The sequence below is a fragment of the Gymnogyps californianus genome, chromosome 1, assembly GCF_018139145.2.
Source record: "Gymnogyps californianus isolate 813 chromosome 1, ASM1813914v2, whole genome shotgun sequence".
NCBI lineage: Eukaryota > Metazoa > Chordata > Aves > Accipitriformes > Cathartidae > Gymnogyps > Gymnogyps californianus.
The window spans coordinates 3496282-3523002 of NC_059471.1; the positions used below are offsets into that span (position 1 = coordinate 3496282).

Consider the following 26721-nt stretch of genomic DNA (forward strand, 5'->3'; position numbering starts at 1 on the left):
CTCCACTTTGCCTTGTACCTTGTTCCTACTTATTTTCGGGGTCCAGTTTTAAAGCATCGCTGTTTCTTCCTTCCCCCCCGCGCAGCCCTCGCGTCGCCCCCGTCACCACGGCCTCATTTGCATCACACTGAGGAGCAACGAAGCGTCGTTATAAATCGGATTTACATAATTTTCCTTCCCCCGCTGAGGCTGAAATCGAAAATGCAACTAAGTTAAGTGGCGAGATCTGGGCCTGCGACGAGAGTGGGCTCGGGCTCCACGTCTCTGCGGGGAGATGGGAGCGGCTGGGGACCCGCTTGCTGCCTTAATTCAGCGGAAGAGCTTTTCCCTAATGCTTTCCAGCCTGTTAACAAAATAAAAGCCAGGCTCCCGCTGCTGATTCGTCTCAAGGGTGAGCCCATTTTCTCTTGTTTTATGGTTTTTCCTTCCTCTTCTTTTTCATCCCTTCGTCCGGCGCTGCACAGCATCACCCATCGCCCCCGTGGATGACAAACTCCCCCACGTGCCCCCCGGTCCCCACGTCCCCAGCAGCGAGATGCTCGCCCTTAGCAGCTTTGGGGTCGAATAGATGAAACACTGCAATAGGAATTTACCTATTTACCGCCGTTGCTATTAAAGCAAGCCCGCGGCGGCTAACTGGGCAGGAGGTGTCTGTACTGGTGGGAGGAATGATGGATGATGATATTAATTAATTAACAGTGATGGAGTGTCTCCCCGTTTAAGCACATAGCAAATCAAAACGGGGCTCTGTGCTCTCCCTGCCCTCCCAGGGAGCAGCAGCAGCAGCATCCGTCCCTGCCCGAGCCTGCCTGGTACCTGGTTTTAGGGCAATTCCTGATGATTTTGGGCTTGGGGTTGGAGACCTGTGTAGGATCTACTCTTCCCCTTTACAAACATTCAGAAACTGAGGGTTTGTCTTCCCCCCCCCCCCCCCCCCCCCCCCCCCTTTTTTTTCTTGGTCTTTGCCATTTGCTGCTGGAGTTTCCCACCATGGTTAGGGTGACGGTTCAGCACTGCGCACGGCCAGGCTTTGGACTTAATATAGGGTCCTAAATATGGGGTCCTAAAAACTCTGTGGGTTTTAGGGTTATTTTCGTAGGTGATTTTTGATGAGGGGAGAGAAAAGGGGTGCGTGAAATGGGACCCTTGCGCTGACCTGGCTTTGAGCGCAACCAGATCACAGCAGCCCCGAGATCCGTGGGGGAGAGGGGAAAACAAGCAAAGAGAAGGAAAACATTAGAAAATGGCTTTTGCTGCCAAAGCAAGCATTTGTGGAACTACAGATCTTTGGCTTTCCTATTCCTTCAACTAATAAATGAATTCAAATAATTGCAACACAAATATTGCATGAATTGAATAAGTAAAGAAATTATCATAAAATTAACAGGAAAATGCCAAGAACCTTACTATGAAAAGTCCAGAAGGGTCTCAGATAATAAGAAACTTGAGGAAATGGCTGGCCCTAGAGGAAGTGAATCACCCACGTGATTCGTGGTGACCATGTACAGCTGCAGGTGACAACTCAGTGGGACCAGGAGCTTGTGCCAGGCCAACGCTGCTCCAGGCACGGCCTCCTTTCTAATTTTATCACCGAAATTTCACTGCATTACCGCAAACGTGGCAAGCAGACGTCCTTAAGCGTTCACTCTGTCGCTGGCAGGCAGTAGCTAACCCTTAGCCCTGTTTTTTTTGTTGTCTAAAAGAGTCTGATCACCCGTAATTCTGAATGTGAAAAGTTTATTCTCGTCATTCACAACCATTTTCTTTAATTGTTCTTCCCTTGCCATCTCTTTTTGGCCTAATTTACAATAAACCCTGAATACCGCCAGTAAAGCTTGCATGTCAAGTCAGAGCATCGGATCAGAGCTGCCCATGACACAGGGTCTGTAAAACCCCACCGGCTCCTTCCCGCCGGGGGGGATGCACTTTTGGGTGGGTCACGTTTATTTTTCCCCTCTTCAATGTATATTTGTGGGCTGGGAAGGTATGTTTTCCACTGTGGGGGCACGGCCGGCCTGGCCACCTCGGCCCCATCGCCAGCCCCGTGACACCCATTGCATGTCCACCTCCATGGATGTGCAGGGGGGCCAAGCGCCTGCCCAGCCTTTGACCCCCCCCCCCCCCGCCCAGTGCCTCAGTTTCCCTCTTGGAAAACAGAAAAGGGGAATAACTTTGGTCTTGGGCTGGAAAACACGTCTCCTTCAACCCCAGTGATCCTGCCCCACATCATGCCTGACGGGGGGATGTCCCCTTTGCACCCAAATCCTGCGACCCCTGATAACTCCCCCCTGTACCCTCCATGGGTGATGTCCTAACGCACCCCAGCTGCCTGGTGCCTGGGTGGCCCTGGCGTGCAGTGGCCAGCTGGTATCGGTGCACAGTGCTCCAGTTTGCCCAGTTCCCAGTCCCGGTGTGAGGTCCCAGGCAGAGCCAGTGGGACCTTGTCCCAGTATCCAGTGCCAGGGCAATGCTGGTCCCAGAGCCAGTGCGTGGGAGGTCCCAGTGGCTGGTGGCAGTGCCCAGGTAATCCAGGTGCTGGTCCCAGTTCCCAGTACCCAGCTGGTGGTGCTGGTGCCTGGGCAGCCCCAGTTCCCCGTCCCGCTTCCCCATCTGGGTGGTGCCAGCCCCCGTTCCCGCTGATGGCCCCATTTCCCGGATGATCCCAGATCTTGCCGCCTGAGCAACGCTGGACCCAGATCCGGTTCCCAGTGGGGTTCCCAGTTCCCCAGACTGGTCCCCAGTCCCAGCCGCAGGTCCTGGACCAGCGCCAGCCGGTGCCCCTCACCATTTCCCACTGCCGGGCGGTGCCAGTCCCGCTTCCCAGTGACGACCTCAGTTCCCAGCCGTGGGAAATGCCGATTCCCGGTGCCGTTCCCTGGTTCCCCGGTTCCCGCTGCCGATCCCAGCGCAGGCGCGGCGGGGGGGGGGGGGGGGGGAGCGGCCGCTGCCCGCCCCGTCGGGGCGGTGCTTGCGGGGAGGCGAAGCGCTGCGGGCAGCGGCGCTCCCGGAGCGGCGGCACCGACCACCGGCATCGGGCGACGGCACCGGCAACGGGCAGGTAAGGCGAGCCCCGGGCCCGGGGAAGGGAGGGGAAGGGCAGGGCGAGGCGGGGGGGTGCTTGTCCCTGCATCCCCCCCCCCCCGCTGCTGCTCCCTCCGCGGGGAGGCAGCTCCGCGCCCTCCCCCGGGGTCCAGCCTCCCCCTCGGGGGATCATCGGTTTCACCGGTGGCTTTGGGAAGCGGGGGTAGCTGCATTGCAGGGGGGGGGCGTGTAAGATTCTTTTGGGGGCAAAAAAAAGCCCAAAAGCAGGCACCCGCCTCCTCCTCTGCTCTGCCTCGCGTGGAGCGCGGTGCTGCCCTTGCCTTTAGCGAGCCCTGGCGTGAGGTTTAGTTTTTGGGGATGCTGGAAGTCGGGGTGCTTGGGGCTGGGGCATCTGAAAGTTGCACCCCGGATGGTTAAAACCCGGCGGCTGCTCCCAGTCCGGCTTGTTTCTGCTGACGGAGCCAAGCTGGACAGAAACTTTCAGCAGCGAGGCCTCGGCGCTGGCTGGAGAGCAGGATTTCTGCGCCGGGAAAAAATCCTGAGGTTTCAGTATTGTTCTTTGTTCCATTTTTCTGGGGCACAAACCCAAGGGCTTTTAGTAAGTTGCACGGAAAGTCAAGGCGAGAGAGAGCTCCTGCCCCCCGGGCAGGCCGGGCTGCTGCTGGGGTGCAGAAGACTGAAGTCTTTTTGGGTTTCCAAGCAGAGATATGAATCTGGATTTCCCGTATCCCGGGGGTGGGAGGCACCATCCCTTTCTCCCTGTCTTCCTGCCCTGAAAAATGTTATTTTGGACCAAAGAAACCAGCCTGGTGCTTTCTAGTGGAGGGTGTCCCATCGGAAGTGGCTCTGGTCCTCTGTCCCTCGCCTCCCACTCCTGTAGCTGCCAGGTGAGCCCGAGCTGCTCACTTGGCTCTGCAGATCCACCCGTGTGCGATGCTTGGATTTATTGGCAATTATTTATTACCGATTACCGTTACATTTCTGCCTGGATGCTGCATTAGCTCTGAGCTTGGTGGGGAGCGCGGGCAGACATGGCAAATGGAGATGAAAGCACGGCGGGTAGCGGAGGATGCTGTTAAATCCTCAGCTGCTTTTCTTGCTGCGCCCAGCAAGGACTGTGCTGCAGACTTTCCCCGGGCCGCCTTTCATCTCCATCCACTCTCACATCTTAGGGGGCTCAGATCCCCCTCCCAGGCTCAGCCTGGTGTCTGGGTGGGCTGAACTGGTGTTATACTGGAGTGGGGGCAACACAGGGTCCCTGCAGCTGCGTCTCCCACCCCACGCTCTGCACATGGGTGGTGGGTAGCCCAAGGCAGATGCAGAAAGCCTGGCTGGCGATGCTGGTCGGGGTAGCAGTGAGTTGCGGCGGGACAAACTTACGGATACAGGTAAGAGCAGGTATCACCTGTTGGGAGCATCTTTGGGGCTGGAAGAACCGGGGAGGAGGAAAAGGAGCAGAGCCAGGCATGGATGGAGGAGCAGCACCGGATCCAGGCGCTCACCGCTTAGCTCCTGCTCGGTGCAACATCTTGCTACAGGCACATCTGTCCTGGTGTGATCTCTTTCCCCAACGCCCTTCCCGGGAACATCGGCTGCCTCCTACTTCTTTAAGTAATCCTTTAACGTGAATTGCCTGGGGCTCGGCTCCAGCCCATGAGCTAGGCAGCAGGGTTCTAAAACCCAAGAGGGACTGATGGATGCTCTTTGAGAGCCCCTCCACCCTTAGGAGCTGGATGTGTGGTCTAAATCCCCCCTGCAACGGGTGCGGGTGTACAAATGCTGCTGCGTGGGGGGGGGGGGGGGCTGGCTCGCTCGGTGTCTTGTGCTTGCCAGGAGCCGTTTGCCAGAATTGGTTGGGAAAAACTTTCTCGTTGGCAGCAGAGTTGAGGATCAAGGCATTAGCGAAAGGAAAAGCAGGTTTTGAGGAAGGCAGCGGGGCTTGCTGTAGCAGGCCCTGCTCAGAGGAGAAATCAAGCCCTTTTTGCCATGCCCTAGGGACACCCCGTGTGACCCGCAGAAGCGATAATCCTGTCTGCAAAGCGGTGACACATAAAAAAGGGGCAAAGTGACATGACCAAGGCACTCGGGAGGTTCATGGCAGAGTCAAGTCCAACCCTGCTCTCTGCCACCAGCCCCCCGTCCTTGCCTGTTCTGGTAGGAAATGACTTAGGTGGGGCTTTGACGTGGCCACGAGCCCAGCAAAATCCCTGCTCGGCTGCTGTCTCCCCCGCAGCGTTGTCTGTTCAAGGGAGCTCTTTCAGCCGGTGATGGATGCCCGTGGAGAACTACCGTGGGCATCCTCAAGCCCCCCCGGGGTGGAGGGAAACCCAGGACTGTTACAAAAGGGGGCTGTGCTGGACCGACCTGTAGCTTTGCTCTTATTTTTAGGCAAAGGAGATGCTACAGGTCTCCTTTATCTGGACTTGACGGGGCTTTACACACTTAGTGCAGGTGGGAGTATGTCAGCGGAGAAGACTTCTGCTGGGGGGGAGCGAGGGAAGGTGGAGATTAAATCTGCTTAAAGCCTTTAAGGGAAGATCTGAGCTCATTCTCCATTTTCATGCCAAGATTTGCCTGCGAAACCAAGCTGAGAGGCACCATCCGTACGGGGCGGATGAGATGCTCGACCAGAGGGAACCGGCTGACCTCGAGGATGAGTTGCGGAGCGTGGGGATGTCCCCTAGGACATATATCAGGCTATGCAGTGAGGTGCTGTACGGCTGGGCTTTGTGCTATGTTTGGAGGTCGAAACACGTTGGGACGGCCGAGACTGGGGGCTCGGGGCTGTTTTGGTCCCCGGGTGCCTTCGGGAGGGTTGCAAAAAGGCGAGGGGAACCAGGCAAAGGGTGTTGGTGGGACAAGGGTACGGAAGAGTTAACGTGGAAGGACCGGGCTCCGAGATGTGGTGCTTGAGAGGGATTAGCTCAGCCTGGAGCAGGTGCAGGGAAACTGGGCTCTGAGGCTGATCAGAGGGATGGAGAGCTATTATAGAAGGCTATAAAAGCCCAGCGAAACAAAGGCGGAGAGGGGATGTGCTTGCTGCCTATAAATACCTCCACGGGGTGAACACCAGGGAGGCAGAGAAGAGCTATTTAAACTGGAGGACAGTGTTGGCGGGGGGGGGGGGGACAAATGGGTGTGAATTCATTCAGTTTAGCTTGGGAGGCTTATCTAGAGGCTCTGCAACTACACCCCATCGGAGGAGGGTAGGAGGGTGGGAATTAGGGCACATCACCTCTCTTCTAGGTGCTTGACTGTGATATAAAGAGGGTTTGGAGCTTGTCAAGGTAGGATGCTGGGACTCTCTGGTCCAGACCCCCTGTCCTGGTATCTCCTTTGGGAAGGGCTGTGTTAGCCGAGCAGGTCTCGCCATCTGCCTGATGTGGGACCAGACCAGGCATGAAGCAGATGAAGCCCAGCCGTGTCACTGAGATAGTTTTTTTTTTTTTTTGTCTTTGATTGTGCCTCAAAAATCTCTCCCTTCCCAGCTCTCCCTTCCCTGGTCGCTGCACAGATTAAGAACAAAGCATCGATGCTTTAAGAAGGTTTTGGATCTGATCCCAAGAGCAGATTTAGACAGCGTTTGTGCTGGGGTATGATGATACTAAGAACGGGTGCATCCTCTAAATCTGTTCACGCTTGCGCATTCATTACCAGATATTTTTGGCCAGTCCAGAGGTGCCAAGACCTCTCTCCTAACGCTTACTCCAAGCAGGGCAGCAGCAGGTTAATACGTGGAGAATGAGAAGGAGGCAGCTGTGCCTTGAAGGCTGGGGTCAGGCACTCTCCCTCCTCCTCCTCACTAGTCCTTAGAGGTGTCACCTCCTTTCTCTGCAGATGTCCGGAGGTGAAACCTCTTCCATGCCTGCAGGAGGGTTTCAGCCTGTAGAGAGGCGTCCATCGTCCTTTGCTCATGCCATGGTGTCGTGGGGCACACTCGGGTACCATTTATTTGCTGATATCTTCATGCCTGAGCCTTCACCTGCTCTTCTGAGCTGCTTGTGGAGCACAAAGGCTCAACGACGGGCTTGCGTTGACCTGCTTCGGGCCAGGCGGTGCTCCTCCATCTCCTAGCCCCACGGGCAGCGTCGCAGATGGGGAATGAGGTGCGGCGATTACTCCGGCTCTGCTCACTTCCAGTTGATTACCCAGGGAGAAAGGGCCAGGCTCTGGGCGCTGCAGAAAATGGACACGGACCCATTGGCTTCATGGGGGCTGCTTTTTTCACCAGTCGAGCATCTGTCTGGCTGCAACATTAACCCTTCCCTTGCTCTTAGCTCTCCGCTTCGCACCGTGGAGCCTTTTCATCCGTGGGTTATTCCTGCTAAATTGGCTTACACTGTAGGAGAGACCTCATTCTGGTGCCTCAATATAGGGCTAACTTCTTGAGGTCATGGTGGAAATAGGAATGGTTGCCATTGAGTTTTTCACCCCCTCTGGGAAAAAATCCTTTCTGCTCCGCACTCTGGGACCGGGGAGGCTTTAACAGCTTTTGCCTTTCTGCATGATGCATTAGTTTTCAGCCAATATTGCAGATCTTCATGCTTTGAGGATCCTCCTGTGCTGGAGATGTGACAGATGATACCCCTGCAAAGCCGTGCTGGGAGCCCGCGGGGTTTGCAGCATGTAGGTCAGAGAACCGGCTCCTTTGGGCCTGATCCAGCCCTTCAGAGGGGGCTGGACTGAGCTCCTCAGCCCCGGCCTGCTCCCGTAGGCAGCTTTCATGCGCTCGAGGGAGTACGTCCCAATTCAATAACACTTCGATGCATTTTACCTTAAAATACTCTTCCGGCACAGAAAAGCACTCCCTGCCCCTTGGTCTGCCCTTGTGCAAAAATGACCAGTTTTAGTCCTCCCACCGTCCGTCTGAGCATCGTCTCTCCTCTCTCGTGTCCTGCGATTTCAGTCGGTCGTGAACGTAGGTGAAGGGGAGAGGGGACTGTAAAGCATCCCAACCACCTTAACGCTGGGAGGCTGGAAAACTTTAATGGGGAGCTCTGAAATGATACGTGGGAGAGGGCTTCTTCTCCCCACCATGCAGAGACCTCTTTAGCTTATGGGGCAAATTGTCTCCTTGGCTGGCTGCAGCTCATCTTCAGATGAGGGAGGCTGCAGCCCGGGTTTATTCCTTCAAGGTTTAGCCTGTAATCTGGCCATAACGAATCAAACAAGACTGCGGCAGCCCAGGGCAGGGCTACGCTTTTACCGTCAGGGAAAGGGACACGTCGTATGGCTTTCTACGAAGTTACAGCACGACAGGCAGCAGGTCTCTCTGATTGCCGGGTGAAAAGGGCAAGGCTCCAGCTCTGCTCCTGCCTGGCCTTCCCTTAAACCCAGATGCTTTTCCCCCACTGTGTTTGTGGTGGTGTTGCTGGGTTTTTTTGTTATATCTCCAGGTAATTCATACAGTGAATTCCCTGGGTGAGAAAACACATCCCTCCCTTGCAGTGAGCACCCTCCATCCCAGCTTACATTGTATTTCTACTTGTTTGAGGTTCCCTGGCTTACTGGTGGAGGATGCAGATGGCTCTGGTTGATTCCATCCCTTCCCAGCCCATCCTGAGCTGTTCCACCATTGCACTCAGTCCTTGTATAGAGAAGAAGGAAGCGCGCCTGTTTGTTGCTCAGGGTTTGGCGTTGGTTTGTTATATTTTTTGCAAGCCATGCCCTGGTAAGCAAGAGCTTCCTACAAAGTATTTGCACGCTTGCTGCTCCGAAAGCCTTGCAGAGCTGGTCCTACCAGTTGTCTGAGCATGTGTAAATACTGTAAGGATTGCTCCGGGATGATTAAGGGACATGATTTCTCTGCCGAGCAAAGGGAAGTCTTGCATTGGTAAAAGACGCAGCTGCAAACTCTGCTTTTGCAAGGGGCCAGGCCACCCGCTGCTGCGTGGGCGTCAGATGGGGATGGTGTCCGTTGGCTGCTTGCCCGGCAAGTCTTGCCTTCGGCTGCCTGGCAGGTCTTCACGTGGGAGCGGGAGAGCAGTGATTTATTGCGTCTAACGCGGGGCTGCGGCCGGGGCTGCAGCAGGTTTCTGTCCCGTGCGGGGAAGCGAAACTCTTCCCCATGTCACAGGGTACATCTCGTACGTACCCTGCGACTCGCTGCTCCAGCTCAGGGCTGCTGCAACGTGAGGGTATCTCAAGAGATCTGGAGCAAGGACTTCCAGCAGGATACCTGCTGGGAGAGGAGGCAGGGGCTTAATCCCCATCCCGGAGCTGCTGCCCTCCAGCCCTGCCCTGCGCTCAGCCCATGCTCTCCCGCTTGCCGTTAACTGTGCGGTAATAACATGCCCTGAGCCACCTCCAGCAGATAGGCCGGTGCCCTCTCCGGCTTCGGGCAGAGTTTCCAGACAGACGTCAGAGCGGTGACAGACATTTTTGCTGGGGTGAGAGCAGGGGTGATGGATCCGGCTGCCAGCCGTGGCAGCAGGAGCAAGCACGAGCCATGCTGGGCTGCAGCAAAGCAAGAGGTCTTCAAAAGAGGAGAAAACCTCATCTGGAAGAAATCTTTTGACCTGGGTGGATGGCTGCTTTTTATCCTGTCTGTGTAGGGTCTCCCCTGACGATGCTGCCTGTAATCCCGGCCTCTGGGGGATGTCCCTTAGGGGCAGCCCCAGAAGGGTGAGTGCCACAGGGCAGTGGATGCTCTCAGAGGAGCGGGGATTTTGGATTTTGCCCCCAAACATGAGGTTGGAGTTGCAGCACGAGGAGCAGGGTTTTGGTCTCACTATTTGTGTTTGTGGCTTGGTGATGTGTTAGTTTGACCTGGGGAGCCTGCCTGAGGGCACAGCTCCGGGTGTTAAGGAAGAGCTAGCAAAGGCCAGGGTCTTCTTCTGGCTTACCACAGGAAGGGCCCCAGAGGACCATGTGGAGCTCCATGGGTGCAGAGGTCCTACCTTGCCCTCTGGACCGCATGGAGCAGGATGACATGGGGATGCATCACATCCTGACGGCTGATCCTCTTACAGAAGCGCTGGGAAGCAAAAGCAAACAAAGGTGGGTGCTGCACCACAGCATGACCCTCTACCAAAGGTCATGTTGTGTTGGTGCACGGAGACCTCCTGCGCTTTCTGGAGGTCACTGTCCCTTGTAAAGCGGATCAGTCCCTCCCTGAGTATTTCTGCTATGCACAAAGAGCTGAAAGCATCTCCACGGCAGGAGACAATCCGTCCCTACCCCAGCAAACATTGCAATGCTGCGGTGCGTGTCAGCCACGGTGCACAGCGGCAGCTCTTGTGGTGCTGGTTGGCTTTGATCATCCAGCTGTAGGTCATGGACCAGATGTGGCCCACAGGAGGTATCCATCCAACCTCCTGCTACTTGACGGGGGAGATGCTTGAGAGGGACACGAGGCTAAATGGAGGTAACCTGCGGTGCTCTGCGTCGTGACCTGTATCCATCTCCCTGGGGGAGGAAAGCTGGTGTCTGGTCCCTGCCTGGTAAAAGGCTGCAGCCTTTCAGCTCCGAGGGCAGTATGGCAAACTCTCGCCTCTACGTTAGAGAAGAGCAGCGTTGCTGAAATGAAGGAATAAGGGGGAAAAAGTTGGCTGGGAGGTTGGGGGAGCTGCAGCATCCAAGGCAGAAACACAACTTGGAGAGCTCAGGCTGAGACGGCAGGAACTTACATTCAGACCTTTCAGCTTGCAAGAGCCAGGTGGATCCAGTAATAAAGATTTCTAATAAATCTCACAAATTTGAGGCGGTCCAATCTACCTGAGAGAGGCTTCCCTCTTCAAAAGCGCTAGCAACTTGAGTTGCTACAGGCCTTTAAATATGACTTTGGTACTCGTGATGCTTTAGAAGAGTCACAGAAAGAAAAGCTCATTAAAGACAGGGAGGAAAATGGAGGTAAAATAAAAAAACAGAGCTCAATCTAAGGCAGATCCTGCTGGCCCGGACTGAAGGTTTTGCAGACAAGGGGAATGCTCTTCTGAAGTCAGACAGCACTCAGGTGTGGTCTGGATATTTGCTGTTGCGGCTATGGGATTTATAGGACGTGCAGCTCGGGAAGGGGCTTGCAAGGGGGTTAAGAGCCTATCAAAGGGGAAGACCGAAAATGGAGGACCCAAGCTGGAGGAAGGCAAGGAGCAGAGTGCCTCAGTGCTTTTATTCAGGTCTAGGTCAGGCAAAGAGAAAACACTAAAACCGGTTATTAGGCAAAGCTGGGAGACGTTGTTTTGGCAGGGGTTTGAGCCCTCACTTGGGGCCAGGAGCTGTCGGGCTGGGGCAAAGCCTGGGGTGTGGAGCCCATCGTCAGAGGCAGTGGGGAGCCCTTGTTGTCTGAAATTGCAGGTGATGTTTGGATCCCGCTCGTTTGAACTGGAGCTGGTCAAGGGACACATTTCTGGTATGACCAGCAGTCTCTCAAGACCTGAAGGACTTGGTTGTATCTCCAGGCCTCCAAGGGGACAGAGTTTTGGGCTCTGACTGCACCAAGGGGTGAAGGTGAGGGAGAGGGAAGAAACCCATAGCCCTGGGACGGCGTTGGTGTTATGACATGATCTGGGCTGAAGCTGCAGGAGGGATGCTTTGGATCAGCCAGAGGGACAAACAGCCCAGCTAGTCTGGGAGGGACGATCTTGTAGGATCCAGCTGCCTGGGTTCAGTCTCTACAGAGTAGCTGCAGCCCCGTTATCTCTTCTGCTCCTCAGGCACGTGTCTCCGCATCTTTTGAAGCTCAATTGCTTTAATTATCCCAGAGGCTGCAGAGGCTATTGAAGGCAGAGCATTTGCATGGAGACGTGCTGCATTTTATCTGTGCTAGTGATGAGTTTTCCGAATGAATTTGCCTGTTACCCAAACCTCTTAACGAAGCATCTCTGTGACCCATAATGCCCAAGAAAAAGGCTCTCTAGGCTACCTCAAGCAACGCCCTGTGACTCTTCTGTCCTTCCCTCTAGCCACGTCACAGAGGTACAGGTCTGTCTTTAGACCATAATGTTTTTGCCCAGCTGGCAAGAAAGCCGGCGTGAGCATACTGATGTGGTGCAAGGCTTCCAGTGGAGTCAGTGTGACCAGATTTAAAAGAAGCTGGCCCAGACGTTCAGTTAGAAGCCCTGAATAAATAATAGAAATACATGTTCAGTCCACTTCTACAAAGATAGCATAGGGTTTTTTTTTTTATTTTTTATTTTTAATACAAAAAGTGATCAAAATGGATGCTGAGAAGGGCACAGCACTCCTGTTACCTCGTGGGGTGGGTGGTCTGCGTTCAACGTGATGCACGTGTGGGTGACAGCCCTCTTGGGATAAGGAAGGCCCATGTGGCTGGACAACCACAGATGGAGGTGGCTCAATTTTGCATGCATGACTCTGCTCTTCCTAGGCTGTATTTCTCTGATGCCTGAAAACCTGCTCTGTGTGAGCCGTGCCATGTTTGAATGTAGACCTTGCTAGATGATACCAGCCCCACATCCCTGTGCTACTCCATCCCGGTTCGGGCTACCGTATATAAACCCGAGGGAGCCCTGGAGAAGGTTCCTGCTGTCAGCAAGGTTTTGTTGGGAAGTCCCAGGGCTCCTGAGTGAGCTCAGGAGTGCTTTGTTGTTGTTGCTGGTGCTCTGTGCTGCTCCTTGCAATTATTAACCAGGGTCACGGTTGGGGTGCTGGAGCGTGGAAGCGATGGCTGTCTCCAGGGGCTGGGCATTGGCAAAGCCCATTAATTCACCTTTCGGTGCTTGTCCTGCAACCTCTGCTGATCTACAAGGGTTTTTAACCCTGCTGTGGCCTGGGGAACAAGCCTAATGTAACACGTGTCTGCCACGGTAGGGCTGGCTCAGGGCTTGAACAGCACTTGGGGACGTGTTGAGGGGTACCCAAAACTGAGCTTCTCTGTTCTCCCCAAACCAAGAGTGGGTTGGGGTGAGCTGGAGCCAGAGTGGTGAATATCTTCAGCTCCTCTCTGCTTCCCTCGGCCGAGGCTGGCTGCCTGGTGCCATGTTATAGCCTTCCTCTTCCCACTGCTTTTGGGTCTGTCCTCTGCCATCTCCTTTTGCTGTTCTTCCACCCCTGTCCCTGCTAGTCCTGCGTCTCTCCAGCCTCCTGCATTTGCCCATTTGGTGGGGGATGCTGCCACCGGCTTTGCTTTAAGCTTGTTTCTCCTGCCTGTGCCAGGATGCCTTCAGACGTGTGTCCTGGTCCCATCTGACCTTAATGTCTGTGTTAAGCAGAAGGGCCAGTCTGGCTGATGCCACAAACACGTTTTGTGTGCAACGCTCTCGCCAGACAGAGCTTGCCACCAACGCAGGGTTATTACGGTGATTACGGTGCAGGGCTGCCTTTTCTTCCTGCAGCTCCAACATCGACTCTGTTGGCAAACCGTGACTCATAACTGCAAGGAATGAGGAGCTCCCGAGGCCAAAGGCGTCCCCCAGTGTGAGTTATCTAAGCCCCAGTGTGAGTTATCTAAGCCCCAGTGTGAGTTATCTAAGCGACAGGGAGATCCTGACCATCACACCCAGCTGGCTCCTGCAGGAGATGGGTATCCAAGGATGCCTCCCGTTAACCCCAGCCTTCCCAGGAAAAAACATATCTGAATGCTGCACCTCCACACAAACCCGCTGGCCGGCTGCGTCTCTTCCTGCGCCGTCTTCTTGCCGTTAAGCAACAAAGGAGCGAAGTTCCAGAGGAAAAAAAACAGAGGAAACAAAGCAAGCATGATAAAAATGACCATACATTGCTGGAAACAGCCTCCAAATGTGACATCTGACCTTTGGCTGTTTCGTTGCAGACATTGCCAGCCGGGCTCGCTTTGGTGATACAGAGTCACTTGCAGTAGTTTTCTGCTCGGTCGAGTGACCCTGGCCCCTTCCCTGGCTGTGCTGCAAATGCACTTTTTAATGAAAGATTACTTTTTTCTTGAGGTTTTTGCAGTAATAGGCAGCTGTTAGACAGCACCTTCCTCTGTAAGTCTCAGAGTGCTTTGCAGAAGGGACCAGGATCCCTGCAGATGGAGAGTGATGCTTTTTCCCGCTCCATAGAGGAGGAAGGTATCATCAGGGAGCATTTGCCATACTTAAGTGATTGCAAAAAGCCATATCGATGCACCGGGTTTACGCACTCAGAACAGACAGCCCTTAACCCATCAGGATTTTTTTGAGACTAAATCCACTCCATCTACACCAAGTTTTTGAAGGGGGACAGCTTATCCCTGTGTGCACGCACGCAAGATTAACCCTCTGGCTGAAAGGTGCTGTGTTCAGGATTCAGACCCCAGCTGTGCTGCAGCAAATCACTGACAAAAATCAGAGCTTGATATAAATATAATTAAGAACCAAAATGGTTGTTTCACCTTTAGCCTAGTGTAGTTTTTAGCTCTTAGATGAGAACAGAGATAGTACCGCATAAAGCAGAGAGATAAAGGCCAGAAAGGAACATTCAGTCTTCCGTTCTTCAGCAGTTTTGCTTCAGCAAGTAACCGCTGTAAATGCTCAGTAATTTGCATTTTGGCTAAAGCAGCTACTCTGGAAAGACATCCAGCTCTGCTCAGAAACATCTGGAGATGAACTACCTACGACTTCCCATAGGAATTAGCTCCCCTGGTTAACCGCAGTCAATATGAGAAGAAATGATGTCTTGTTTTCTCATTTTCATCAGTGTGGCTTCACCTCCCAGTCCTTGTGGACGCTGCTAATGCAGGATGCTACGCGGTGCTGCTGGCTCTGGGCCATGCCACTTCAAGTCCAAAGCAAAGCTGCGGTAGATGCACAGCTGGGAGCGGGAAAGGGCTTTGGGAATGCAGTTGAGACCTGGTGTGAACCATGTGCTGCTGGTCCTGATGGCCTTTCGATGGGACTGTCGCTTTGTAGCCCATGACTTGAGGCTTTTTTGTTCACAGAGGTGTTGGCTAAAAGGTGTGGTGCGCTTATCTTGTGTTTGGTGTAGAGAGTGATTCACGGTTCAGCTGCATCTTCCCTGCGTCCTGGAGAAAAGGTGTATAAAGCTGTCCTTGCATCGGCAGCATTTTCTCTGCTGAGCTGGTGTTGGTAGGCAGGAGGGCAACCCCAGCAGTGTCCCATGCTTGTCAATAGAAACACCCAAGGAGGCTGGGAAAAAATGATTTAAATAACATTTTTGGAAAGAGTCTGGCTGCTCTGAACACCCTGCTATTGGGCTGTAGCGTTGTAGGTTGCCCCCATGTCCTGGTTTCGGCTAGGACAGAGTTAATTTTCTTCCTAGTAGCTGGTATAGTGCTGTGTTTTGGATTTAGTAGGAACATAATGTTGATAACACACTGATGTTTTTAGTTGTAGCTAAGTAGTGTTCATACTAAGTCAAGGATTTTTCAGCTTCTCGTGCCCAGCCAGCAAGAAGGCTGGAGGGGCACAAGAAGCTGGGAGGGGACACAGCCAGGACAGCTGACCCAAACTGGCCAAAGAGCTATTCCATACCATATGACATCATGCCCAGTATAGAAACTGGGGGAGCTGGCTGGGAGGGGGGATCGCGGCTCGGGAACTAACTGGGCATCGGTCAACGAGTGGTGAGCAATTGCATTGTGCACCACTTGCTTTGTATAGTTTAATTCTTTTAGTATTACTATTGTCATATTATTATTATTATCATTATCATTGTTTTTCATTCCTTTCTGTCCTATTAAACTGTCTTTATCTCAACTCACGAGGGTTTTTTTTCCTGATTCTCTCCCCCATCCCAGGGGTGGGGGGGCAGTGAGCGAGCGGCTGCGTGGTGCTTAGCTGCCGGCTGGGGTTAAACCACGACACCCTATAAGACTGCAGCTGGCTGGGGCTTGGTGCAACCACATGCCTGGTTCCTGCTTCGTCTTCTCCTTGGCCGATCCGATGCCTTTGCAATGTGATATCGAAGATATCTGCTGTTCAGTGAGAACAGAGCTGGAGAACACGGGCCAGCAGATCCTGTCCTCTAAGAACAAAGTGTTTTGTCTGACCTAGAGGCAGACAACTGTAGGATCTACAAGCAAGGAGCCCTTTGCTCCTGCCCGGGGTGCAGCCTTGCGATTACGCAAGCATGGTGAGCCCGTGCTAGCTAGCCGTGGTACAGGAGCCTCCGAGCTGGAAAAGAAGGAGAGAAAGCCGTTTGTGGGGGAGGAAGGAAGAGCCTTTCAGCAAGTATTTGGTCCTGGCCAACGCAAGCACTTTCAATCCTTCTCCCCGTTGCAGTGAGCCCTGATCATTACCAGCTGGCAGGTGCTGGAACGCCTGGAGGATGCTGAAGGTGAAAAGGGGGAGTCCACAACACCCCTGAGTCATATGTCTGGCTCCCTCCTCAAATAAAATAGTTCCCTGTTTAACTCCTTCATGGCCGGACTGAGGTTGGGCTCAGACCTCTGTTTCCAAACATTCAGCTCTGCTAAGAGTTGTGAGTGCAGATACCCCTCCCTGCTCGCGCGCAAACACATACATGTACAAGTGTAGGGTTGTTAATTTGGACCAGGCATGAAAACGTCCAGTTCTTGTGCTCCTGGAGCGTCCTAGCTTAGTGCAAGAAGGCAAAGAGTAATTAGGCAGCCCTTGAGCATTTTAATGTGGTAGATCTGAAGTTCAGCCTGGTAAGCATGAAATGCTGCAAATTAGAGAGAGTAATGAATTTTAACACTGCCCTAAGAACATTCCCCCCGCCTCTTCCTTTTAATTATTTTGCAAGGGGTTTTTTTGTTTTTTTTTTTTTTTAAATGATCCTGAACAGTATCCCTTCTCGTTCTGCTTGGCGTTTCCTTTGCAACTCAAATCCATCTCCAGCCTCTCATGTGAGAGCAGCCCCGCAGCAAGGACAGGCGGCTGTCGAGGTGACAGTCACTGTGGGGTGGGATAGCAGGGCAAGGAGTTGGCCCTTTTCCCCCAGGCAAATTTGGGCGGCAGAAAGGCTGGAGCTCCTTGGCCGAGAGGACCGTGGTCCTGTTCTCATAGGGATGGACATTGCCCAGGGTGGCTTGCGGAAGTCGGCGTTGCAAGGGTCATTGGAAAACGCAGCTCCAAGCTGTCGTTGCAGAGCTGCCTGGGGAGGAGCAGTAATTTTATGAATGAGCAGCCAAGTGCCAGCCCTCGGCCATGGGACAGGCTGCAGAGCAGCGTCCAGCATCTCCTGCGTCAAACCCGTAACTCCTGCCTTAACTTGAACGTGGCTTTTAGAAAGGCACCAGACCTCCCTCCCTTCCTCTCCAGGCTCTCTTCCTAAATCTCGCTGGTTCTTTCTGCACAACCCCCAGTGGAAATGTCCTTTCCCGTGTGTCAGCCCAGCTCATGCACCAGTCCAAGCAATTCATCTTGCGTCTCAGTTAACAGCAGCATCCTTCTCTCTCAGCCTGTTGTATTCGTGCAGAAGGCAGCTGCCAACCATCCTTTCTCAGCACTGCTGCTTTGCCTATGTCTCTCTGTAGCAGTGAGTGCTGTCACTGCCAAAGTCCTGCCTGATTGTCACTCGAAAGGAGCTCATTCACTTCCAAGATGTCCCCATGGGGACATCTCCCCTGTCCTTCACCCCCTTCCTCTGCTGGAGGTCTGGAGGCTAGCTCGTTCCCTGGCCCTCTTAGCAGGGTGGATGCATGTTTTGACTACTGACTGCATTCCCTGACTGTTGAGTGAGGCTGTCTGCTTTTCTACAAGGAGTAAATCTGATGTATTATTCAGGTTTTGCTATCAGGCCATTTATTTTTAAGGCTTTTCTGAGGGCAGGTGATGCACTTGGGCCTTCTTGTAGCGTCTGGGAACTGGTCCTGATGCCAAGGAGAAAATCCCGTGAGCATCGCTATAAGCCCTTTATACCACAGCACTTCAATGCATTGCTGAGCTGCCTTCAAAGCTCTGTGTGAATTAATACTTTCGTAACCGGCCCTACGCAGGCAAGGTCCTAGCCTTGGTTTCCAAATAGAGCGGGTCATGCAGTGCACTGAAGGCAGAGCTGCTCTCCCTCTCTTTGGCCTGCAAGCTAAGATGTTATAAACTATAAAATCTCAAATCAACAGTCCTGAAGGATCATTGCTAAATGCTCACTATGTTCTTCCTCCACATCGGGGACATGGGAGTAGAGGGACATCAAGGTGGGTGGGTTGTTGGACATCCAGTGCTGATGGTCTCCTCGTGGGAGATGCATCTACCTGTTGCCCCAGTCCATCCTACGCAGTCCACCCAGGGTGGTGCCTCTCTTGCAGTTCAGATCGTGTTTAATTAAAGGCCTAATTGCCCCTTTGCGCAGTTATTTGCAGTCGCTGCATCTCAGGGCATGGGGCTGGGACATGCTAAGCGATTTGGAGAAAGGTGGCTGGCTGGCACAAAGCACCTCACAAGCTGCTTTAGCACCTGATCCTCAGCAGCAGAGACCTGTGGAGCAGCCAACAAGGGGGTTATTTTGGGTTCACTTAAGCTCTGAGTGATGAGCACTTGTGCTGCTAATCAGGCTGATAAATACCGTCAATTAAAACCTATGCTTTGCTCTTCTGCTTTGCAGAAGTGAAGTGTTTTCGTCTCTCCCAGACGAAAGGAGGCTGGCTGGGTGGGTGATGCTCTTGGGGGATTGCTCTGATCAGCATGTGCATTGGTTTAGCTCTCAAACACGTACTTCTCTTCAGCTAATCCTAGCAATTCATTAACAAGGGATGTGACATGGCTCCTAAATTGATGCCCAACTGTAAATGATCATATAATCCCTGGGATTTTGGAGGTTTACAGATTAGCTGCTTCCAATTAGCCTTCAATGCAATTTCCTTGTCCCACCACATGTGATGATACCACAATAAGCATATGGTTTCTATATGTCTCAATGGAGCAATGAGAGGTCAGCTTGCTGGATACATCTGCCCGCTGGATGGGGCACCCTTCGTTTTACCGTGGATGGTGTTGGAGACCACAGTTGGGATTATGTGGCACACAAAGCCCCATTTCTTTAGGAAACCAGACTAGATATTTCCAGACTAGGGTCACTAATGGTCAACATTTTGAAAAGGACATCCCATTTGGGGGAGAGAGAAGGATTGTACGTGGCTGTTATAAATAAATACAGAGAAACTTTAGGGAAGGAGCTTTGGAAGAAGGTCTGTGATTTAGTAGAGGGCAACAACGTAGAGTACCCCTGTCCCTTGTGCCTGGTGTGGGACCGAGGTGACTCGACCTGCGGGTGGAGGGATGAGGACCTGAGCAAAGGGGTTGGTACCCAGTGACCAAACGGCAGGGGTGATGGAGAGGTGCTGCTCTCTCTCTGGGGGGCATTTGGGCAACGGTTTCCTGCTGTCTTCTGGATTGTTAAATTCACGTCTCTGCCCTGGAAGCTAGACGCTTCTCAAGACAGAATAATTAATCCAGAAACACATGGCACTCTGCCAGGAGGCCTTTTTTTAATTAAAAACAGATCTGATGATAAAGTCTACTGAGAAACTGGCGTCTCTGAGGAAATCGTGAAATGTATGTCCGTGATTCAAGGCTGCATGGTGGGGGGGCTCTGGGTAGGGCTCAGCCCCCATAAAACCTGTGCACACCCATCTTGCAGGGGATGTCTTCTCCTCCTTTGCCTCCGAGGGCTGTGTTTTTCCCAAATGAGTTACGAACTCACTAAGAGGCAGGACACCAGTTATCATCTCCTACTGTGCCTGTTTTGGTGGTGTTTGGCCAATTTGGGAGGTAAATGGGAGTTCCAAATCCAGGGGATCGGTACACTTGGGCTTAGAGGAGTCATCTGTCCCTCCTCATTTGGATGCAGGATTTTCCCTACCTGTTAAATTGGTGATGAAGCACACTGATACCTCCTGGAGTGAGCCAGAGGTGCTTCATGGGACTATAAATGTGGGGTCTAGCAATGTAAGCCAGCCAGATCTGGGGAAAGGCAGAGACAGAGGCTGGATGGTTATCTCCAGCCACGATGTCTTGGTCCTGCCACTCAGATGCTGCAGAGGAGGACTGAGTGTCCTTGGCCAGACCCTGCCCCATCTCACTCCCGATCTGCCTGTCCTCCCAGGGACGGTGGGGAAGGATGTTTTCCTCGGTGAAGCCGTACGAGAACCAGCGCTACGCCTCCCTGAAGAAGGAGTGTCAGCGGCGGAAGCAGCTCTTTGAGGACCCGCTTTTCCCCGCCAACGATGACTCGCTCTTCTACAAGTCAAGGATCCAGGGCATCCAGTGGAAGCGACCGAAAGTAAGTGCACCCATCCCCTTGCACCTCAACACTGCTTTACACCATCTCTGCTCTCAGGCATCTCCAAAAATGCACAGTGCATCCTGCACCGAGGGTGCCAAGGCCCAGCCGACATCTCCTCTCCCCAGCAGGCTTTATTTGCCCAGGCTTGGTATGGTGAGCCTCTGGGATGCCAGGGAGGCCTGCTGCACCCAGGTCCAGGCTGTTCTGCCCCCAGTGAGGCCCAAGAGCAAAGGAGGCTTCTCTGTGACTCAGTTTCCCCATGCATAAAACAGAGAGATGGTTTGCAGCCGGGTTGGTGTTGGGTGCTCTTGTTAAGCCTGGTGGGTCCAGCAGGGCAAAGTGTTACCTCTGAATACTCTTGGCCGTCCGTTTGGAAAGGGAAAAGAAGATAAGCTTTGGGTAGGTGAGGTGGTTTTGGGGTCTTTGGGAGGTGAGTGGTCCAACCCATCCTTCCTCTCCTGTGCAAACCCCATGTCCTCTGCAAAAAGCACTCTGCATGTCCTCCACGCTGCTGTGTCTGCCATGGAGGCAGGTTGTGGGAGGTTGGGGGTTAACGTTGCCTGTCCCCAGTGCTGCCTGTCCCCCTTCTGCTGTCCTCGTTGCCTGCCCAAAAGATGCACATCAGGGCCTGAGGGCACTATGGGGAATTTGTATGTCCTGGTACGGCCATCTGCTTGGGGTTGACCGTGAGGCCACTTCTCTGACTGCCATGAAATACAAGGAGTCCCAGGGAGCAACGATAATTGCGGTTGGGGAGAGGCAGTATCGCAGCATCTAACACACCTGGGTTTCCTTCCTTGCCTGCGGGGAGAAGCAGTCAGTCCTCTCTGCCCAGCCCGTGCTGTTTTGCATGCAGCTTGGTGGCATTTCAGCGTGGCAGGGTCACCCGAGCTGCCGTTGTCATCTTTGCCCCCGCTGGCAGCCCAGAAAATCAGCTGGCCTTTCGCAAGACAGAGCTGCTTCTGTCTGGGCGAGGGCAGTCTGGGGCGCGGGTGGACAAAAAGGCTTTGTGTGAAGGGAGGGACGGAGCTGAACCGACTCTTTCTGCGTGGCAGGAAGGGCTGAGCCCCCCAGCATCCCACTGGGCTCCTCGTGGGAGGAGGTCTCACTTCCCTCTGCTCTGCCTTGGGCTCTTCCACACCAGCTCTGCCTGGACACGGGGTTTGTGCAAAGCTCTGCGTGTGGTTTAGTTTATTCCCCTCGTCCGCTGGAGTGGAAAGATGCTCTGTGCACGGCTGCCTTCTGAAGACAGGGCCCACCGTGGTTTGGTCTCATTGTGGGGGACAACATGAACACACCTTGGACATCCCATTTATATAGCAGATAGGTGATGCCCGAGACTTTCTAAACAACTTTCTCTGGGACTAAAGGGTAGGGATGTATTTGACCCCCCCTCGCTGGTTTGCATTGAGACGCGCACATTAATTCAGCCCCATGTCTAATGACAGAGGGTTGGATCCAGTTGTAGAGGGGCAACGTTTGCTCGTCTTCTGCTGAGCATCTATGTCTCCGAGCTTTTCTCCATCTGCCTTTCTGGCTTTCAGCTCACTTGGAGCCCTTGGTGTTCAGGCATGTAGCATCCACTCTTGCTTAGGAAGACATGAGGTCAGCCAGAATGGTATCATCCTCTTGCTGCCTTGCTCCGGAGAGCGTGAGGTCTTTCTAAGAAAGCTTTCTGGACCTCCTGGTCTTCACCTGCAAGGTGGCATGCTCATCTAGTCCAAGCCCATCCCTGCTGAAGCATGGAATGAATTCAAGCTCTTTCCAACCAGCCAGCTCTGCAGTTTCATAGAATCATCGAATAGTTTGGGTTGGAAGGGACCTTTAAAGGTAAAGCAATTAGCAGAGGATGGTTGAACAGGGGCTCTTTCTGGCATGGGCTGACAGTGGGAATGGGTGCTGAAAGTGGGTCCCACGTACAAGCAAGGTCCTGTGCGCTTAACTAGACATGGAGATGGTCCCTCTTTCGCTGCTTCTGCACCAGACAAAGGGAACTTTGCCAGCAATTTCGGCACCAGGAGTCCGTGCTGAGCAATAGCAGACTCCTTGATGCCGCTGTCTGGTAGGATCGTTTAATCAGACCTATCTAGCTGCCTTGACCACAAAATCACCATAAAAAAAGAATTTGAGCTCACATCTGTCCTGGTTACTGCTGAAGTTTCCAGAAGCCTCTTTTTCTAAAGGGCTTCTTCAGGTTCTTTCTTTCAGTTGTGCATTTTGGCAAAAAAAGTGACTGAATTTCATGGGGAGAAGAACTGCTTTGTGCCAGCCAGCCAATGCAAAGTGACATTTTTAGTTGCTGGACCCAATTCTGCCTGAATTCATACTGGCTCTCTAAGGGAGAGAGCCCAGGAAAAGGTCCCAGCGTCTTCCACAAGAAAGCAAATGCGGTGCAAATGCTGGATGCTAGGGATCTTGATATATATCTCACCACTTCGCTGTCTGCAAGAGAGCTGGGAAACACCATCGGCTTCTCCAATTTAATGCAGTATTCGGTAGGATCCAAAATGTCCGTGAAGTTCAAATCAACTGCTCTGCTTGTGTGGTAATTGCACAGTACAGTTATTAAGCCACACTAAGTCCCTACAGCATCCTCTTTCTATTACAACCAGCAAATCTTTCCTTAGGCGATCACATTTTATTCTGCTTTAGAAAAAACAGAGTGATACTCCCAACTTTTGGCAAGTGCTGTTTTGGGGACTTCCTGACCCAGAAATGGAGTCTGCCAGTCCCGGGGACACTGTCTGCAGGGAGGGGATGGTCTGTCCACACCTCTGTTATCTCTCAGGGCTGTGACCCTGGTTTGTTTTGGAGAGTTTCAGCTGAAACTGCATGATAAAAACACAAGCGCTCATCGTGCCTCAAGCCTTGCTGTGAGAGCAGAGTGGGTGGAGAGTGGAAATAAAAGGCATCAGCTATTAAAAACAACTGTTTGCTTTCTCAGAAAGGCTGTCACTCATGGTCTATGCAGAGAAGTGATACACAGGAGCTGACTTTTTCAGGCAAAGCACTCATATGTGAAAAGTAACTGTAGTGAGCTCACTGGGGTGGTGGGAATGAACTTTGGCAGAGGCAGGATCTCATTCCCATATATTTATTTACATGGCAGTAGTACAGATCTAACCAGCCCATCCCTCGTGTGTGCATCCCTTCCTTCCCCACCAGGACCTGCCCTCATCCTTTCTGCTCCTCCACATGCTCCCAAAGCCTGAGGTTGTGTCCTGGTTTCGGCTGGGATAGAGTTAATTTTCTTCCTAGTAGCTGGTACAGTGCTGGGTTTTGGATTTAGTCTGAGAACAACGTTGATAACACGCTGATGTTTTAGTTGTTGCTAAGTAGCGCTTATCCTAAGTTAAGGACTTTTCAGTTTCCCATGCTCTGCCAGCAAGCAGGTGGGCAAGGAGCTGGGAGGGAGCATGGCCGGGGCAGCTGACCCGAACTAGCCAAGGGGATATTCCATACCATGGAACGTCATGCCCAGTATATAAACTGGGGGGAGTTGGCCAGGAGGGGCGGATCGCTGCTGGGGCATCGGTCAGCGGGTGGTGAGCAACTGCATTGTGCATCACTTGTCTTTTCTTGGGTGTTATTTCCTTTTTTTGGTTATATTCCTTTTTGTTACAATTATTATTATTCTTAGTTAGTAGTGTATTTTATTTTACTTTAGTTATTAAACTGTTCTTACCTCAACCCACGAGTTTTACTTTTTTTTTTTCCCTCCTTCTCCCCACCCTACTGGGTGCGGGGAGGGGGAAGCGGCTGCATGGTGCTGAGTTGCTGGCTGGGGTTAAACCACGACAGGTTGCTTTGGCAGGAAAAAAAAAAAAAAGAAAAAAAAAAGCAATCTCTGCAGTGCTCTCCCTCTTGCTTGAGGTATTTCTGGGCAAAGGGGGAAAAGACAAGGCTGAAGGGCTTTGCTGGAACAGCTCATGAATAACCCTTCCCCGGTCAGGCTATTTTGCTTCAACTTCCTCCCGCATCTGGCGTTGCAGCGTTTCCTGGAACAGGCTCAGCCTTATTCTTTCCAGCAGGGTGTCCTCCCTCCCTCCCTTCCTCCCTGCTTTCCTCTGGCCTCGAGCCCTGCTCTGGATGCCAGATCTTTGCAGAGGGAGCAGCTGTTTGAGCCCTCTGATCGGGCTTTGGCTTCGGTGGTTGTTTGCCGGACGTCTTCGTGATGCAACACGGCGAAGCCAGAAAGCTAATTGCTCAAGTGTATCAGAGGGAGGGAAGCCGTAGCATCAGCCTGAGCTGGGAAGGGGGTCCCGAAGATCTTTGTTTTCGTGCATCCACTTAAAAATGAGACTGGCTGCTCATTGCTGAGCCGAAGCAGGTTTTGGAGCTGGCTAGGGCAGCGTCAGTGGCTCTTTCTGGCAGCAACGCTTGGCTATTGCATTAGAAATTAAACCTAGTGTTTTGGGCTAAGCCCAAATCCTAGTTCCTTGCTTGAAACTCCTTCTCCCTCGCGCTCTGCCTGCTGCCATATGAAGGCGGGGGAGATCTCTGTATTCAGGCAAGTAGTACCACCCGTAGGGAAAGTCTTAGCCTGATCCTCAAGCTCTGGGTTTTGCCCTCCCCATTTGAGACGGGAATGCTGGCAGTGCAGCACGGGAGCAGGAGTTTTAGTCTGTGCATTGGTGAGCTGGTCTGGGCTTTTGGGAGCTAGGTAAATGGGGAAGGGTGGTACTGAGAAGAAGGGAAGGGGATGGATGAGATGCAGGCTGGGAGGCAGAAATAAGGGGGGTTCTGGGGCACACGGCTGTGTCTGTTGATCCCCTGGGCAAAGAACAGTGATGGCCCAGGGTGGAAGAGGCTCATCTGCCCTGTGGGAAAACAGTTCATTTCTTCTAATCATCACTGTCTCAAACTCTCTTCTTGGGTACAGGCCACTTCCAGTGATGCCATGGGATTGGTACAGGGTTAAATTAGGGTTGTTAGTACCCGTGGGCCCTAGCAAGGGCTTGCTTTCTCTCTGCAGCAAGGAGGGCCACGTGGTGCAGGTTCAGTCCACCAAGTGATGACTTGCTGCTGAGACTGGTCACTAGCCAGGACAAATTTGGGCATCACTATGCTCCCGTGGGAAGCAGATGAAGCCTGGTGGGAGGCTTATGCCACACACAGATGTGACGTTGAACCACATGAACTGCATGCTCTTGTCCTTCAGCTCTTCCCAGGCAAGGTTGAGCCTGGAGAAGTTTTTTTCTTCCCTGTCCTGGGAGGCAGATCGGGCTGCTGCGTGCTGAGCGTTTCCCTGTCCACAGCAGTGTGTCGCAGGACCTTGCAGATGCTCCTCATGGTCTTCCCTAAGATGCAGAGTGGTTGGGACGTGAGATCCCAAAGGTGCTTGGAGGGGACAGGGTGGCAACTTGGCGCCGAGCTGCACCACAGCTGGTGTAACGAGAGAGGCTGTGACAAAGCACGAGGGTTTCCAAGCAGGCTGTTGTCACAGTGACTGGGTGGCTCAAGGTGACGTGCGGTGATGGTTGAACCTGAGCTGCACCTCTGCACTGTGAGTTCAAGCCTGGCTGGTTGCAACCACCAGAGAAGCTCTCTTGGATGAAGCCTACACCCTCCCATCTCCAGGGGAAGAGTTTTGCCCTCCAACCCTGTTTCTCAGTATTTTTATCTCTCTCCAGCGTTTGCTTGCAAGCGCTGAGTTCTCTCTGCAGGAATTGTCAAGGGAGGTAGTCACTGATTAAACAGCACAAAGGTAGATTCTTGCTAAATGGCAATGTTATTTTATCTGGGTGCAGAGTCAATGTCATTTGGAGGGGAAAGTCTGAGAGTCAGAGTAGTTTTGGGGGAGACAGAGAGGCCAGGTGTTTTGGGAAGGGTTGTGGGAAGTGGGAGGTCTTAGGGCAGTAGGGCCATGGCATTTTCAGCCCTACTCTGGCACTGGGGAGAGATGCTCTCATTCACAGCCCTGTTTTTTTTTTTTTTCCAGCCAGACAAGAGGAATCTTGTTTTAGAAACTGGGAAAATATAATTTTTCAATAGCCACTTCCCTGTCGGCCTGACGTGTATCTAGCCTGACTTGTGTATAGGGGTTCTGTCCATTGTCTGTACCCATTGTCTCCTGAATGCGATGCTGTTGTGTTTGGAGGATAAGGAGATGTTGCAGGATGGGAGAGCATCTTTCAGATCCCCTTTTCCTTGCGTTATTAAGCACTTAACTCCTTTTCCTTGCTGAGTGAGGGTTATACAATCAATCCCTGTGGGGTTTTCCTGGAAGGGGAAAGGAGTCAATGAACTAATTCACTAAAAGCAGGACCGGCACTTGCCTGCCCGCAAGTTTCTGCATTAAAAGGTCTTTTCTCCAGTGTATAGCGCAGGCTGGAGAGCTGGCAAAAACACAAGGGTGAAGATAATGGGGAAGACAGAGGTTAAGTTCTTGCAGTTCTTTGCTCTGAGAGCTCACGTGAAGCAGGCACATGGAGGCAATTAAAATGGTGGTGGTCATTGGGAGCAATAACCTCCTGGTGCCCCACCTGGAGCTTCTTCTGCCAGAAATACTAACCTCTGGCACCTGCGCTCCGGGGATCTCTTTGCTCATCTTTTTGCAGCTTTTTGGCCTGT

General features: G+C 52.7%; 1 protein-coding gene across 1 annotated transcript in view; it reads left to right on the forward strand.

Moving 5' to 3' along the window:
- The first annotated feature begins 357 nt into the window (after positions 1–357).
- The window catches only part of CAPN5 (calpain 5), a 59683-nt gene continuing 33319 nt past the window's right edge, over positions 358–26721 (forward strand). Inside the window, exons 1-2 of the mRNA XM_050912592.1 lie at positions 358–391; positions 19969–20145. Coding sequence (XP_050768549.1) covers positions 19984–20145 — 162 coding nt within the window. The 5' untranslated portion in view covers positions 358–391; positions 19969–19983. The remainder of the gene's footprint in view (positions 392–19968; positions 20146–26721) is intronic.